The sequence below is a fragment of the Physeter macrocephalus genome, chromosome 11 (genome assembly GCF_002837175.3).
Source record: "Physeter macrocephalus isolate SW-GA chromosome 11, ASM283717v5, whole genome shotgun sequence".
Lineage (NCBI taxonomy): Eukaryota > Metazoa > Chordata > Mammalia > Artiodactyla > Physeteridae > Physeter > Physeter macrocephalus.
Window position 1 is genome coordinate 101,430,734 of NC_041224.1, and position 15,000 is coordinate 101,445,733.

At 38.3% G+C, this 15,000-nt stretch overlaps 1 protein-coding gene across 5 annotated transcripts in view; it reads right to left on the reverse strand.

Moving 5' to 3' along the window:
* Positions 1–15,000, reverse strand: part of CDIN1 (CDAN1 interacting nuclease 1) — a 229,711-nt gene that overhangs the window by 123,073 nt on the left and 91,638 nt on the right. For all 5 annotated transcript variants that reach the window (XR_003681836.1, XR_003681835.1, XM_007128496.2 and 2 more), the window contains 2 exons: positions 1,229–1,308; positions 831–880 (listed from right to left, as the gene is read on the reverse strand). Coding sequence is in view for 3 of the 5 variants with exons in the window: in XM_007128496.2 (XP_007128558.1) it covers positions 831–880; positions 1,229–1,308 (130 nt within the window). In the remaining 2 variants the exon portion in view is untranslated. The remainder of the gene's footprint in view (positions 1–830; positions 881–1,228; positions 1,309–15,000) is intronic.

The window sequence follows — 15,000 nt, forward strand, 5'->3', positions numbered from 1 at the left end:
GTGTGCCCTGCATCGGCAGGCGGACTCTCAACCACTGCGCCACCAGGGAAGCCCTAATTATTTACTTTTTGAATAAACTTTTTGAGGCAAGGACTGTCAATATCCTTAGTGTTGCCACAACACTACTAAAGGTATTGATTAAAAATGTCCTCCTTTACCAAGTCTAGTTGCTGTCCACTCAAATCCTGTTTGAAGAAGCAAGCATTACCTCTAGTAATCTCAATATCTTTAATGAAGAATGACTGGACATCTGTTCTCATAGCCTTAAATTCAGTCCAGAGGGAAAAATTAGCTTGGTTTTCTCTAAAAATGTTTATTAGGGACCCAAGCAAGAGCTCAGATTGTAATCAACATTTAAGCAATAAGAATCTACTGCCCTTTAAAATGTGATGGTCTCTGGTGGCATTTTAATCACATCATCCTTTAACTCCAGGCTCAAAATTTATTCTCAACTAAATTTGGTTCATTTTAAATAGAAATGTGTTATATTTGAAAAAATGTTCACTGGAATGGTTAGACATCCAAGACAATGTGTTACTTGCCTCATGACGCTGTACCTTTAAACTCACTGAAAACCAAGCAGTTTGAAATAAGCCTGTGACTGTGCAACTGCTGAACTGACATGTTCCCGGGGCCTATCTGATTTTTTTTTTTTTAAGCTGTAGAAAAGCATGGTCTGCAGTGACCCTCCAGTTGATTGAATATAAAATAGAAGAGTATGAAATGTGTTTTGTGAAGCAGAACTTTATGTCAGGTTAAAGCTAGACACATCTCCTCCACTGAGTCTAAGCTCGTCAATTGTGCACCTAAAATTTTATGGGAAAGGATACTGTTTGATGCAGTCCACCAGTGGTCCATAACAGCAGTCATTCACGATGCACTGCAGACAAATAAGAGAAGGGGTCTTGGATGAGTGACTACAAAAACTGTTGCAGTTAAACAGTATCCTAAAAGCAGTAATTCCTTTTCTTAAAAAAAAAATTTAAAAAGCTATCAAAAGACTTCAGATTTAATCACAGAAAACAAAAATTGCATCCTTTTTATTCACTATAAAAGCAAGCTATTAAAAAGTGAAATGCTCTTCTCGCAAATATTGCATTGCCATTTATGGCACACCCTGACCTCAGTGATAGTTTATGATGACAGTAATTAAATGAGGTTTAAAATCCTTTACTCTGCTAGGCAGATAACAGCATTGCCACTGAAAATAGACAGCTGTGATTAATACCTGATAGACCTGATTTGCTAGAACTCCATCTGGAATCTGAGAAGGGTCCCGTAGCATACTATTTATAACAGACTTGGAGGCTGCAGAAGAAAAGAGATGAACTGTTAGCAGACAGCCAACATACTTTTAATACAACACGAGAAGTGACATATACCTATAAATACACAAAGCATGAAAATAAAAACATTACTGATACTAATTTTTTTCCTTTTTTCAAATCTACGGGAAGCTTTTAATTAGACCATTTTGCCAAGTTTATAAGCCACATTGCCAGATTTGAAGATGACCTAATTTTTCCAAGGTAAATTAACAAGTACAGACCTAAAGCATATGTCTCTTTGCAGATAAATTAGCTTTGGAAAAGCCCATTTGGGGGAAAAAAAACCACAACAAAAACAATCAGAAAAGAAAATATTTACCTTTTGCAGGTAAGTATGTTATAACTAAGCATATATACCTGGAAAGCTTAGTGAAGGCAGGTCAGATTCAAAGACTTCAATGACGTCAATAAAAAATAACTTTCAGCCGAGAAAGCATCTCTGAATTCTAAACCCTTCTGAAATAATTCTCATCAACTGCCACAAAATGTTATGTCCATTTCACAGGTAAGGAAAGTAGGTAAAACTGACTGACAATTGAGCGAATCTTAAATAAGGGAAAAAAGTATATATACACACACACCCACCTTTATATTTATATATGAATTTTTGTCCCAAAACATCTCATCACACCCAGTTGCAAATTAAATTGACCTTACCCTGGGGAACTGCAACAGAAGGGACTATGGGAGGCATCTTCCGAGGGATGCTATATCAGATCACACCCTTTGAAAAGTGAGGCAGGAGATCCTGGCCTCACTGTTTACTGTAGGCATGCAGAAGCCATGGTGGCCAGAACTCCTCTCCCTCAGCATGGGAGGAAGGCAAGTCTCTAGACGGAAGCTAAGTCAGGTGTTGCTTAGGAATCAATTCTTTCAAGTCCTCCAGTGGAATCATTCCCATTTACCAAAATAGCTTAGGGTCTGGTCGCTACAAGCACAAACTAAAATGCATACTGGATAATTATCTAGTTAAACAGAATGAACACAGACCGCAGACTTAAGTCATTCAGGTTCTGAGAAAATTTTTGGCTTAACATTTTTTTTTTTTTAGATTATGATGTTCTTTATCAATTTCAGTACCATAAGAACACTGACAGATATGATAAATGTTAGTAAATTCTGTGGAAGGAAATAAGGAAATGATATCTTTCTCACTTAAGCATAGTATGGAGTGCACAAAGAAAAAATGAAGTGCAAAAATTTTAATTATTTCCTATTCTTAGTTCCATAACAGCATGTTTATAGCAATGTTATATAGCTAATAGCCATTTATAAACATGTTTGCACTGCAAGTGGAGAGGCCATATTTAGAGTCTCAAAAAACATCATCATCACTGGAAGAATCCTATCCGGCCCTATCCCTATACCCAGCTCTGCAACCTGGCAAATTATCAAGCCTCTCAAATTCAGTGTCTTCCTCTGTAGAAAGTGATAATGTTATCTTACCTGACTACCTTTAAGGGTTCTTACATGAGTCCCTAGAGAAAACAGCTACAACAGCTTTTTTGTTATTTATTTTGTTAAAGTTTAAGTAATAATAAGAAACAAATCAGGTTTAGGCATTTGCCTCATGTAAGCTTAAGTTAGACTCAATTATTTCGGAAAGACATTACCATGGATAAGTGGAAGAAACACTGGGAATATGAAGCAGCAAACTGTCTTATTATAAAAGAATAGATTATTCCAACAATAGTGTTAAATAGATAGTAAAGTACCTGGTAAACTCACTCTGTTTTCCCAACTTAATTCTAAGGCCAGGCCAGTAGGAGGGGAACAAAGCAATCGCGCATGCATTGGGTCACCTTCCCTGAGGGACTGCACTCTCTCTGGTCTGCCGCTCAGGCACCGGATAGTAATGGCAGACACAATCCTTTGTGGTACCCATGATGCTATCAGTGTCTCAAGGGAACAACAGCACCTTCTCCACATGCACCTGGTCATTGCTAAGTTGCTACACTGCTAACTCTCATACCCATGTGAGAAGATTACTAAATGACCAGACAGTATACCCAAAAGTGCTATTCTAGGGAAAATTACTGACCTCATACCAAACTATATGCAAACTCATTGCTAAAATCATAAAACAAAGGCCCTTTTTAAAAAAGAAGAGGGACAATACCCTAGGACAGAAGAAAATTAGGTCATTTATTTTATGAGGGAAGAAAAGGAAATATTAAAGGAAAAAGAAACCGATTACATAATTTTCCTCACAATATACATTTTAGAACAGTGTGCTTACCAGAATTAAGAATCATAGCCAATAAACTTAAAAAAAATAGTTTGAATATATTGACTAGAACACTATTCAAATCAAAGGAAGCTTGCGAGAGGAAGTCAGTGATTTTAAATTGAATAGTAAAAACTATATATTGAGACCGCGTTCATTTTAAACTCAAAAAAAGCTCTTTTCTCTGCTTGCAACCTGCCGTTTTTCAGAGCACGAGAGAAAAGTGCTAACACATAGGAACTGCAGGCCAAGGCTCCAGATGCAGGACGTGCCTGCCCTCCATGCCTGGGTCTCTGCACTCAGGCTTGAGGAGGTCTACATCTCAGATCAAGCCAGAGTGCAAGCATACATTTACACACATACTCTGAAGCTTAGGAAGTGCCAAAGGGAGGAATAATAACATCAATCAGATAAAGAAAGGCAATTGGACAATCTTGGGACGGCTGGGGATATGAACCCTCACAGAAGCTGTCCCTAGGCCAGCCATGACATCTGTCCAATGTACATCCATCTATTTTGACCATAGGTAGACAGGAGTTTTGTTCTCCCTAACCTTTGCTAGAGGTATTCATTCTGTTGATTTCACAATTTAACCCTGTCACTGCTTCAACTGCTGGGATTTCAACTATCTACCAAGCATGTGCAAAGCAAGAATGCATGAGTCACTTGAAGCAAGATGTACAAGAATAGGAGAGCTGGTATCTGTTAAAGCACGCTACACAGAAGACAGGCAATAGGCAATGCCTGGACTAAGGCATAATGCCTAAATAAAGATTATGATCTTTTTATTGTGGAATATTTCTAACATAAAGAAGGCAGGAGCCTAATATAATAAATATCCATGTCCCACCATTCTGATTTAGCTTCTGGATCGGCAATTAAATTAACTTTGGATAGCCTAAGATTAATTTGTGTAAACTTTTAAATTTATCACTCTTGCTAGAGGTTGGTTTGTTTTATTAGTATTTTCAAGAAACCAAATTTGGGTTTTGTTTTCTCTCTACTGCTCCATTTCTTCACGTTACATTGAATTTATCCTTTTGTGATCATTGTTTTCTGCTTTCTTCTTTGAGTTTGCTACACTTATCCTTTTACTAATTTACTATGTTTATTAAATACATTTTAATCTTTTAACATACTTTTTTTTTTTTTTTTTTTTTTTTTTTTTGCGGTACGCGGGCCTCGGCTCTGGACGTGCAGGCTCAGCGGCCATGGCTCACGGGCCTAGCCGCTCAGCGGCATGTGGGATCTTCCCGGACCGGGGCATGAACACGTGTCCTCTGCATCAGCAGGCGGACTCCCAACCACTGCGCCACCAGGGAAGTGCAGGAATCTTTGATTCATAAATTCTTTTAAACATTTCATTTTTTATATTTCCAATTTGATCAGATTGTGGTCAATGTATGTGATGTTTATTTTAATTTGGAAGTATGTGCTTGACTTCCTTTGTGTTTTTATATGGAACCTATTTTTATAAATGTTTTATATGTCTTAAAAATCACTGAAGTTCCTATTGAGGTACAGAGCTCAGGTATGTCTAGTATGTCAAGGTTTTTAATTGTATTATTCAAATCTTCTATATTCTTATTAATATTTTCCAAACTAGATATGAACTAATCTACTACTACTGTCAGTTTGTCAGTTTCTCCACATAATTCTATCAATGTTTGTTTTCTATATTAGGAGGCTATTTTGTTGGGTGTACAAACTCATTGTTTTACATATACTTCTTAGAAATTATGTCTTTTGGCATCAAGTCGTAACCTTCTCAATCTCTTTTTTTGTGCTAAACATAACATTACCTAGTGGTAATACTGCTGCACCACTTTTCTTTTGGATAGTATCTGCCTGATATATCTGGTGTTCCATTTCTCTACTTTAAACTTCATTGTATCATTAAGTCTTAGGCCTGACTCTTATTAATAACATTTACCCAGATTTTCTAAAATCAAGTTTGAAAATCTTTGCTTTTTAAATAGTGAGTTTAATCCACTTGTGACTGAGACATCTGGACTTATCTCTACCTTCTTGTTTTCCATGTTCTGGTAACCATTTTCTTCCCTTCTCCATTTCTCCTTTACTACCTCCTAGTTGATTAAATTTTCTTTATGCTCCCTTTCTCTCTATATTCACTTGAATGTAATACACTTTGTATCTACTTCTTTAGTAGTCCTCTCAAAAAAATTTAAACAGAACAATATCTAATCTAATCATACCTCCTTTGTAATTCTGAGTATAAGTAATTTAGAAAGCACTCACTCCAATCAGAAAGCCCCCATTCCTTATCAGCCTCCATGTTATTGTGCCTATTATTTCTGTTCAACCATCTTGTTTGTAAACACAATTTCCTAGTTAGTCTTTGTGAGGGTTAATTTTATGTGTCAACTTGATCGGGCCACAGGGTGACACATTTGGTCAAACATTATTCTAGATGTTTGTAAGGGTGTTTCTGGATGAGATTCACATTTGAATTGGTAGACTGAGTAAAGCAGACTGCCTTCCCTAATGTGGTGGGCCTCATCCAATCAGCTGAAGGACTGACTAGAACAAAAAGACTGAGTAGAAGAGAATTCTTTCTGCCTAACTGCCTTTGACTTGGGACATTGGTATTTTCTTGCCTTTAGACTAGAACTAAAATATTGGTTCCTCCTGGGTCTCAAGCCTGCAGGCCTTTGGACTGGAACTAGGCCACTGGCATTGCCTCTCCTGTGTCTCCAGCTTGCTGACTAACTGTAGATATTGGGATTTATTAGCCTCTATTATCATGTGAACCAATTTATTATAATCAATCTCTTTCTCTCTCTCTCTCTCTACACACACACACACACACACACACACACACACACACACACACACACACACACAGTCCTACTGGTTCTGTTTCTCTGGAGAATCTTTACTTATATAGTCTCTTTCCATTTTGAAAAACATTTTTTAAACATTCAATGCTTATTTAGATTTATCAACATGTTTGTCAATTTCCTTTTTCAGCATTGCTTCTTGAATTCCACATTCTACTTTTAGATTCAATATCCAAAAATTGGATATTGTTACTAAAGCACCTCATTTATTAGTTCTTTCAGGTGGGATCACTGAGTAGTAAATCTTTTAGTCCTGCCTTGTCTGAAAATATCTCTATTTATTTTTCACTCTTGAATGATAATATAGCTGGGCACAGAATCACAGGCTAAGATTCAGCCCTTTGAAGATATGATTCCATTGTTTCTTGACATCTATTACAAATAAGAACTCTACTGTCAGTCTAATGGTAGTCCTTATATAGGTAATTTGTCTTTAATTTCTGGTTGCTTTTAGATTTTTCTTTGATATTCAATAGTTACATCATTGTTCACCTGGGTATGGCTCTTTTTATTTAGCCTGCTTGGAATTAGCTATGTTTCACGAGTCTAAGGATGAATGCCTTTAACCAGTTTGAAAAAAATGAGCCATTATAGCTTTGGTCTCCATTCTCTTTCTGGAATCCTTACGTTAGACATCTTTTAGGTCTTATTTTATCTCCTACCCCTATAAAGTGTTTATATTTCCCTTCTCTTCATCTCTTGTGTTACACTAAAGTTACTTTCCTTAGATCCATCCTAGAATTCACTAACTTTTGTTCTAATCTAATTCTTCTAATTTTGATTTTTTTTGTTTAATCCAACACTTCACTCATCTAATGAGCTTTTAACCTCAATGACAATTATTTCATTTCTAAACGTTATTTTTAAATGTGTTTTTCACACTGCTTTCTATTCTTTCATTTATCCAGTTATAGTCTTCCTTTTTTTTTTTGGCTGTGTCAGGTCTTCGTTGTGGTGTGCGGGCTTCTCTCTAGTTGCGGCACACGGGTCTTCTCTCTCTGGTTGAGGCGCATGAGCTCAGTTGTTGTGGCACATGGGGCTCAGTTGCCCCACGGCATGTGGGATCTTAGTTCCCCAACCAGGGATTGAACCCACATCCCCTTCATTGGAAGGAGGATTCTTTACCACTGGACTACCAGGGAAGTCCCTATAGTCTTTCTTTTTATTCAATCAGCTTATATATTAATTTTAGTTTATAAATGTCATCTTGTAGGTTAAATTTATAGTGACTTCATTTTCCCATCCCTAGTCCATAGTATACGATTTCTCTACCTATCTATCTATCTACCTGCCTACCTTCTTACCTATCTTCCCTATGGTGGTGGTTTCCTTACTTGCTTTGTAAATTTTTACTGTGAGCTTATTTTCAGAAAGAATTGTTTGACTTGCGCTGTGGAAATAACCATGATCAAGCAGTTTCATGTATACTTTTGCAGAGACTAGTTTTATTGTTAATTTCTTAGCTCAGGCTTCCTGCAGTAAATAAGAATGCAAATCTGAACCTATACCCACAAATGGTGCTGACCTATTTCTAATTTCTCTCTCCTCTCCTAATACTCCACAACCCAAGTCCATATACAGTAAGTAAGTTTCCTTACATTTTCTCTAGGCACATGGACTTTCCTACTCCTTTTTTTCATGGTTTGGGCTATATGTAGAAGCTCAATTCCAGCTCCTGGATGCACATCTTTCCCTCTGGGGTGTTAAAAATCCCAGCCCCGGCCTTTTATGTCTACATCTAAAGCTAAAAATTCTTATGGACCTACACAGTGTGAGCCCCTGTTCACCACTCTGAATATACACTCTCTCTCCATTTCTTGTAACTAGAGATTGAATTTCCTTTGTTTGAACTTGATTATGTATTTTAAAAGATTTTTGTTGTTGTTTATTTGATCTATCATTTCTATGTCTTTGTCATGGAAACGTAGCCCATCCACAAAAACTCACTCTGTTATGTTGCTGAAGTTTTTGGAAACCCTTTAATAAGAAGTTCAAGGGAAAGCTTGTTTCTTTGTTAATTTTTTTTTTTTGCAGTTAAAGTTATATAAATATATAAAGAAAAAAGTCCTCCCATGAAGTTGGAGCCCCAAACAATAGCGAGAGAGGCAGGTGGCAAATATGCAGGTAGGTTGGAGGGTGGAACCACCTAAATCACCTGTGAAGTCCTCTCTGCTGCATGGTGTCTGACTAGGCCAGGGAAATGGGAGAATGGTCATTGGTGGCTAGGAAATAAATCGTTCCCCTGACCCCTCCAAAGGCTGCTACCATGTCACAGGCCAAAGCACTGTACTAATCAACAGGCTTGGGAAACAAAACAACTTGTTTCTGTGGGTTTGAGAATCAATTCCACTGGCTTCTCAAATACAGACCCATATTTTTTTTGGTGGAGGGGAGGGTGGCTTTAAACACCAATTTCTTAACATGCTCATTATTTGGCAAGTTGGGCTGGACTCAATGGAGACAGCTTCTCTTTGTGTGGTGTTAACTGGAGTGGATTATCTGGGTGCTGGAGGATTCACTTTCTTGATGACTCACTCACAGGTCTGGCAAATCTGTGCTTGCTGTGAGGTCAGCTATAACTGTGGGAGAGGGGCCTTGGTTTTTCTCCATTTGGACCTCTCTGAGGTCTGCTTGAACTTCCCCTTGAATTGACGGGTAGGTTCCAAGAGCATGCATCCCAAGGGAACCAGGCAGAAGTTTATGGCTTCTTATGGCCTAGCCTCAGATATCATACAATAAGACCATAATTTTTTTTTACATCTTCCTCAAAAGAGGAAAAACATGCCTTCTAAAGGAAAGGTAAACTTGCAAAGCTATGCACTATAATGCTTTCAAATGGAGAGGCAGCACGGAATAGTGGTTATGCGCTGAGTCTAGAATCAGATAGACCTGGTTTGAGGCCTGGCCCTTCCACCTGCTAGCTGTGTCATATCAACAAGTTAATTAATCTCTGTGACCTTCAGTTCCCTCATCAGTAAAAGAGCATTAACACTGGTGCTTATTTTGTAGGGTTGTTGTGAAGATGAAAAAAAATAACACACAAAAAGCACTAACATGCTGTTTGAGACCTGGGATGTTACAGTTGTTAGGCTGTTGCCTTGGCTGGTGTTAGATTACAGTGTGGCCTGCTTTTTGCCTCCCAAAATCACATCATCAAAATCATTTGTTCCTTTCTATGGTCCAGAGGTAAAAAAAGAAAAACTTCATGAGGTATAAATGAAGTCAGGAGCCTGCTCTTACCACGCACATGTTGCCACAGCCTTGGAGAGACAGCAGAAGTGAGTCTATTCAACAGGCAAAATGCGGCAATGCCAGAATTTCCCTCTTTACACCCCTCCCCTGCCGCGCCCCCTTGTGGGATTCAGTGTGTGCAGTGCACAATCCAGAATCAAACCTGTTCTCTGGAAAGAACCTGGTAGAAGTCCTTTATACCTCTGTGTGTGTTAAGCTTAATGTGTTGTCTTGCCTATAACCATAGAAGAGAGAGATTTTTTTCCCTCCAGCTAAGGGCATTTCAAGCATCAGCAATCAAGCAAGTAGCAACTTTGCCCAAATTATTAACATCACACCCACTTTTATAACTCTTCCTTTCCTTAGTGTAAGCTCAGATAAGTGGCCAGCTACTGCGGAAAGGAGCCGAGGCAAACAAGCAGGTGAATCATCTTCACTCTTAAGGTCCCTGGCAGTCCTGCCTACTGCCAAGAGTGCCATCTGCCTAGGTTACACCTGGACTGAAACAAAGACAAGACCATATATCCATGGGATCTCTAATCCGATGTCACAAATGGATTTAAGCATGATAAGTGAGCCAGCATGGGGCTGACTATACACTGGATAGCAGCAGTCAGGAGTGAAAACAAGATGAAGTGAGGGATGGATGATACAGGGATAAAGATGAGACGGGTCATTTGGAAGGAAAATTCAAGTGCAGACAGCACAGTGGTGTTAGAACCTGGTTCTCCCTCCATTGAAAAAACAAAGAAAGAAAAAAAAAAAACAATCCCTGCAGCTGGAAAGCTGGATGGGGAAGACAGCTGCTCCCAAAACACACCAGGAGTTCTGCTTCTTCACGTGGCTGCTCCAGAGGCTGAGCTCCAGAATGGCAAAGCCTAAAATACCAGCTAGAATTTAATCTCTTCTTCAAGTGCTGGTTTAAGGCTTTTGGATATCAAGGTCATGAAGGTCTCAAGTTACAACTCCATGGAGCTGGCCTGCCAGTGTCTTTTCTGGACAATTTCAATATTGCCAGTGGCCTACAGGAGCCTACTTTCTCTTGCAGTTGGAACTACTCCTCTCGAGAATTCCAGGCAGCTCGCTAGCTCTCCTGTAGCACAGGAGTGATCTCTAAAGCAGTCTGATCCCATTTGACAATCTGAATAAGAAATATCTTTTAACATTAGGGAACCCTATAGGGACAAATTATAATTTTGCTCTCTAACTAGCACATAATTGTGTAAGAAATAACTTGAACTAGAGTCATCAAAATGTATTATATAAGGACAAGAGGAAGATGTCTCCAAAGAATGAATATTCACAATGATCAGATTCTTGTCTCAGGCAACTTGCAGCTCTACAGCCGTCATACCCCATCAACTCTTATTCAACGAACAAACATTCAACAGAAATTTATTCAGCATGTGGTTAATGCCAAGTGCATATTTAATTCCACCCCAGACTCCATCGTCCAAATCTGGAATGTTCTTTTGACTCTTTCCCTTGGCCAAAACTTCAAAGCTCAGTTCAATTCTCACCTCCTCCAGTAAAGTTTTCCCTTAATTCTTCTTGTTCTCCTCTCCCTCATATTGTGGGATGGTGTGAACTCATTGCTACCGATCATTTGGCACTTTATTAAATATTACTTTGTCACCTGTTGACAGAAGATTGATCAGGATGCTAAGACATGAAACCATGACAGCCCAAAGAAAACAAAATCTGAAGGAAAAAAATAATGCTTAGCACAGTACAGAAAAAAGATATCATACTTCCTCAAAGTTATCTTTACATATCTGAGGGTTTTTACATGGAGGATTAGCTAATCCTGTGGTCACACCAAGAAGATGAGAAAAAATTCTTGTAAGTTTATTACTGGTGCTGAAGCTACAAGGTTTCAGATTGCATTGTGGCCCCATGTTTGGTCTACATCAATCTTTCTTCACCTCTTTTCAGTCTGTTTCATTATGGCCGCCTCAGGACACTTTCAGACGTTTTTTTCTTAACTGCTCCCCAATGAAATTTTAATGCCACAGATATACTTGATATCTGGCTATGCCATATCACCATCTTTGAGACTGCATGGTTCACAAAGACAACTAAGGAACTGCTTGTGTCAGGATACTTGACAAGCTGCCTAAAAGCAAAAATATTTCTCAGCTATCACCTCAAAGTTGCTCTGCACAAATAGCTACTCAATAAATTGCTGACCGAATTATTAATGAACTACTCAAAATCCAATTCCCTACTGTTACAGCAATTTTTAGGTATTAAAATGGATTTGACTTAATGGGAGCTTTTATTATTACAGATGAGTAGGCTTTTTAAAAAACTGTTTTCAGAAAATGTAGACTAAGAGGCTATAGGACACAATGGGTCTTTAGACAAGTGTTGACAACATCTAATGCCATGTCTCCCACAGAGAAGAGGGCTTAACACTGGCATAGGAGAAGTGACTTTACTAGGACACAAAATAATTGTTTGAACAGTTATACCTTGTTTTAACAAGTATTTTCTACTTATGGCAAGAAAGCCCAGTTTATTATTTAACGTGGAATTATAAATTTCCCTTTGAAAATATAATTAAATAAATGACATTTTAAAAATATCAGGTAAATATAGTGTATTTATTATTAGTACATGTGGTACACTATGTGGATATGGTAAAACTGTAAATGTACCCAAATTTCTAATTTCAGAAACACTATACAAAGTCAGCTGAGCATTTAGGAAGGTGGGGTTACTCAGCCTACCCTATAACAAGTGTCCACTTCTGAAAAGGAATAACAGCCAACATTTACTGAGTCTTTACTGTGTACCAGGCACCACTCTAAACCCTAATTCGTTGAATTCTCAGTATGTACTCCCAAGGTGGCTATCCTCATCTTAGATGTGAAGAAACTGAGGCATAGGGAATTTACAAAATTTGCCCAAAGTCCCACTCTTAGTTAGTGGTGGAGCCATGATATGAACTTACTAGCCAGTTGGGCTCGTAATTACCTGGCTATTCTCCAGCACTATTCCCATGGTACTCAAAAGTAATGTGAAATGTTCCAGATTGAGGCATCATATTTCTAAGAATCAACCTCAAGTTTTCCTCCCTCCTAGATGTCCCTCCAATTCAAATATTGGTAATTAAAGTTTCAAGACACTTAGTGCTCCAGGTAGAGCAAATATAGGGCCACGTAATGAAGTTGAGCTCTTCTGTGTAAGCTGAGCTCTCCTGTCTTAACTGGGGCCCTGCATGTCAGATGACATTGAGAGTTGAGTCATAGGTAAAGAGAAGACTCCAACTCAAGGTCAGGGGAGAAAGTTAATGGCAGCAAAGACCTACCAAAATTTGCTGGGGTAGCTAGAAAACCTGGCAAGATCACAAGTGTCTTATGTTATATAAAGAAAGAAAAATGGATGCTCTTAAAGGTGATACTGCAGGCGGTATGACCGAGTTTGTAGTGGTCAATGAGACAGGGATAAGTCTCTGCTTTGCAAGTTGATGACTTCAAGAAGCCTTTCTAATAATTCCCTCTGGCAGCCTGCTCATTTATATCTCCCATGTTTCCCTTTGCTGGCAAAGACCCATACCACACCATCGTGTCTGCCGCAGTGCATAATTAGAAAGCAGTTAATTCTAAGTCATTAAAAGTGTTGCCCAGGACTGGAAAGATTCATGGAAAGGGAGATGGTACTCAGGCATGAACCTGTGCTCTTTTTTGGCAGGCTCCCTAATGTAATGGGAAAAGAACAAACTAAACGTTAGATTCCTTAAATTTTAGGAGAAGGGTCAATGGGGAAGCAGAGATGGAATTTCAAGGTAAGTTAGACAATATGAAAATTCACACACTTTCAGTACATTGAAAGAAACATTTCCTGGGAACCAAGCCCATGTGACTAATTACAGCCAGGGACAGGGCTTCTATTCAGAAATAACTTGCATCTAATTCTCTTGAGAAAAATCTCAACAACTTTCAAGGAAAACACAGCTATTCAATTCCTGCCCGTTATCCAACACAGAGATCTTTCTTACACTTTATTAATTACCAAAAAAAAAAAAAAAAGGTCAAAATTCTATGTGTCAGACAACTTAATAAGCAATGAAGGTAAAGTACAGGTCAGTCTCATTTTAAGGAAAGACAAATACCATAAAGATATCCTACCAGGTAAGAATATTTTTACAGAGGTCTCAAAATTCCCTAGGTTTTCAAGAAAACCTTTATTTTTGTCCCTCAAGCAAATGAGCTATTCATTTAAATGAACAAGTCAGTAGCCTGATCTAAAAATAGCTGTACAATTAACAGTGTACTATGTAATTAAAATCCGTATATCATTAAATTATGCGGACGCTAACTTCACTATGAATTCTTTATGTAATGAGACAGTTAAAAGATACATTTCTTCAGTTGTAATTAATCTTTCAGCAAGTCCACTGAGCACAACGGCAGCACAATACTGTGCCAAAGTGAGAGATCCGGCGTACAAAGAGTCGTGCTGCAAGCTCTTGAGGCTTCTGGAAACAAAGTGTGTTAGGCGAGAATCGCAATTAGTCTCCCAAGGAAAGTAACCAGCCATGCTTGTTCTGTATGCATCACCTTTGGACGCCCCAAATGACAGACCAGTGTTGGAAACTACTCCAAAGAAAGCCGATGATATACATTTTGCACCCTTGGCAATTTTCTACAGTGGCCTTGGTCAGCAGAACAAGTTGAAGAAAGGGATGAGGAACTTAATACATTTTTAAGAACTCAAGAAATTACTTCTACAGTGTAGCAATTAAGTGTAAATTAAAAGAACCATTTAATTACATTTTTTTGCTGACTTTGGCGGAAAAAGAATTTTAACAGTCGTCAATAAAAATGAATATGAACCAAAAACATCTATAAATTAAGCGCCGTTATGCCGGGGATAATAAAGAACACTCGCGTTTAGATTATCATGTACAGCTGCGGTATCCAGAGCTTGGGGTATTTCAGTGGCCTCATGCACTTCTCTCTTCCTGTTGCTGTGTTATGAGGGGAAAAAGGGTTGATGTGAGAACAAAGTACTGTCAGCAATCTACCCTTTAAACTGCTCAGACCTGGAAGGCACACTCACTGCTTTATTTCTTTGCTCATTTTTCTCCAAGATTGGTACATCTGAAATACCTTTCTACAGATCTATACAGCACTACTGTTCAGCAAGAAAAAGAGAGTTATATTTTCCCCTTGAGTTAGGACGCCTCATGACAAATGATAATGGATAATCAATAAACTGGGAAATATGAGGCCACAAACTTTATGAAGCCAAGAGACATATTACTTCTGAACAACACTCATTTCCCTTAACAAAGTCACTACTAGACTGTGCCTAATAATCTGAAAGAAAATCAAAGGACCTGCAA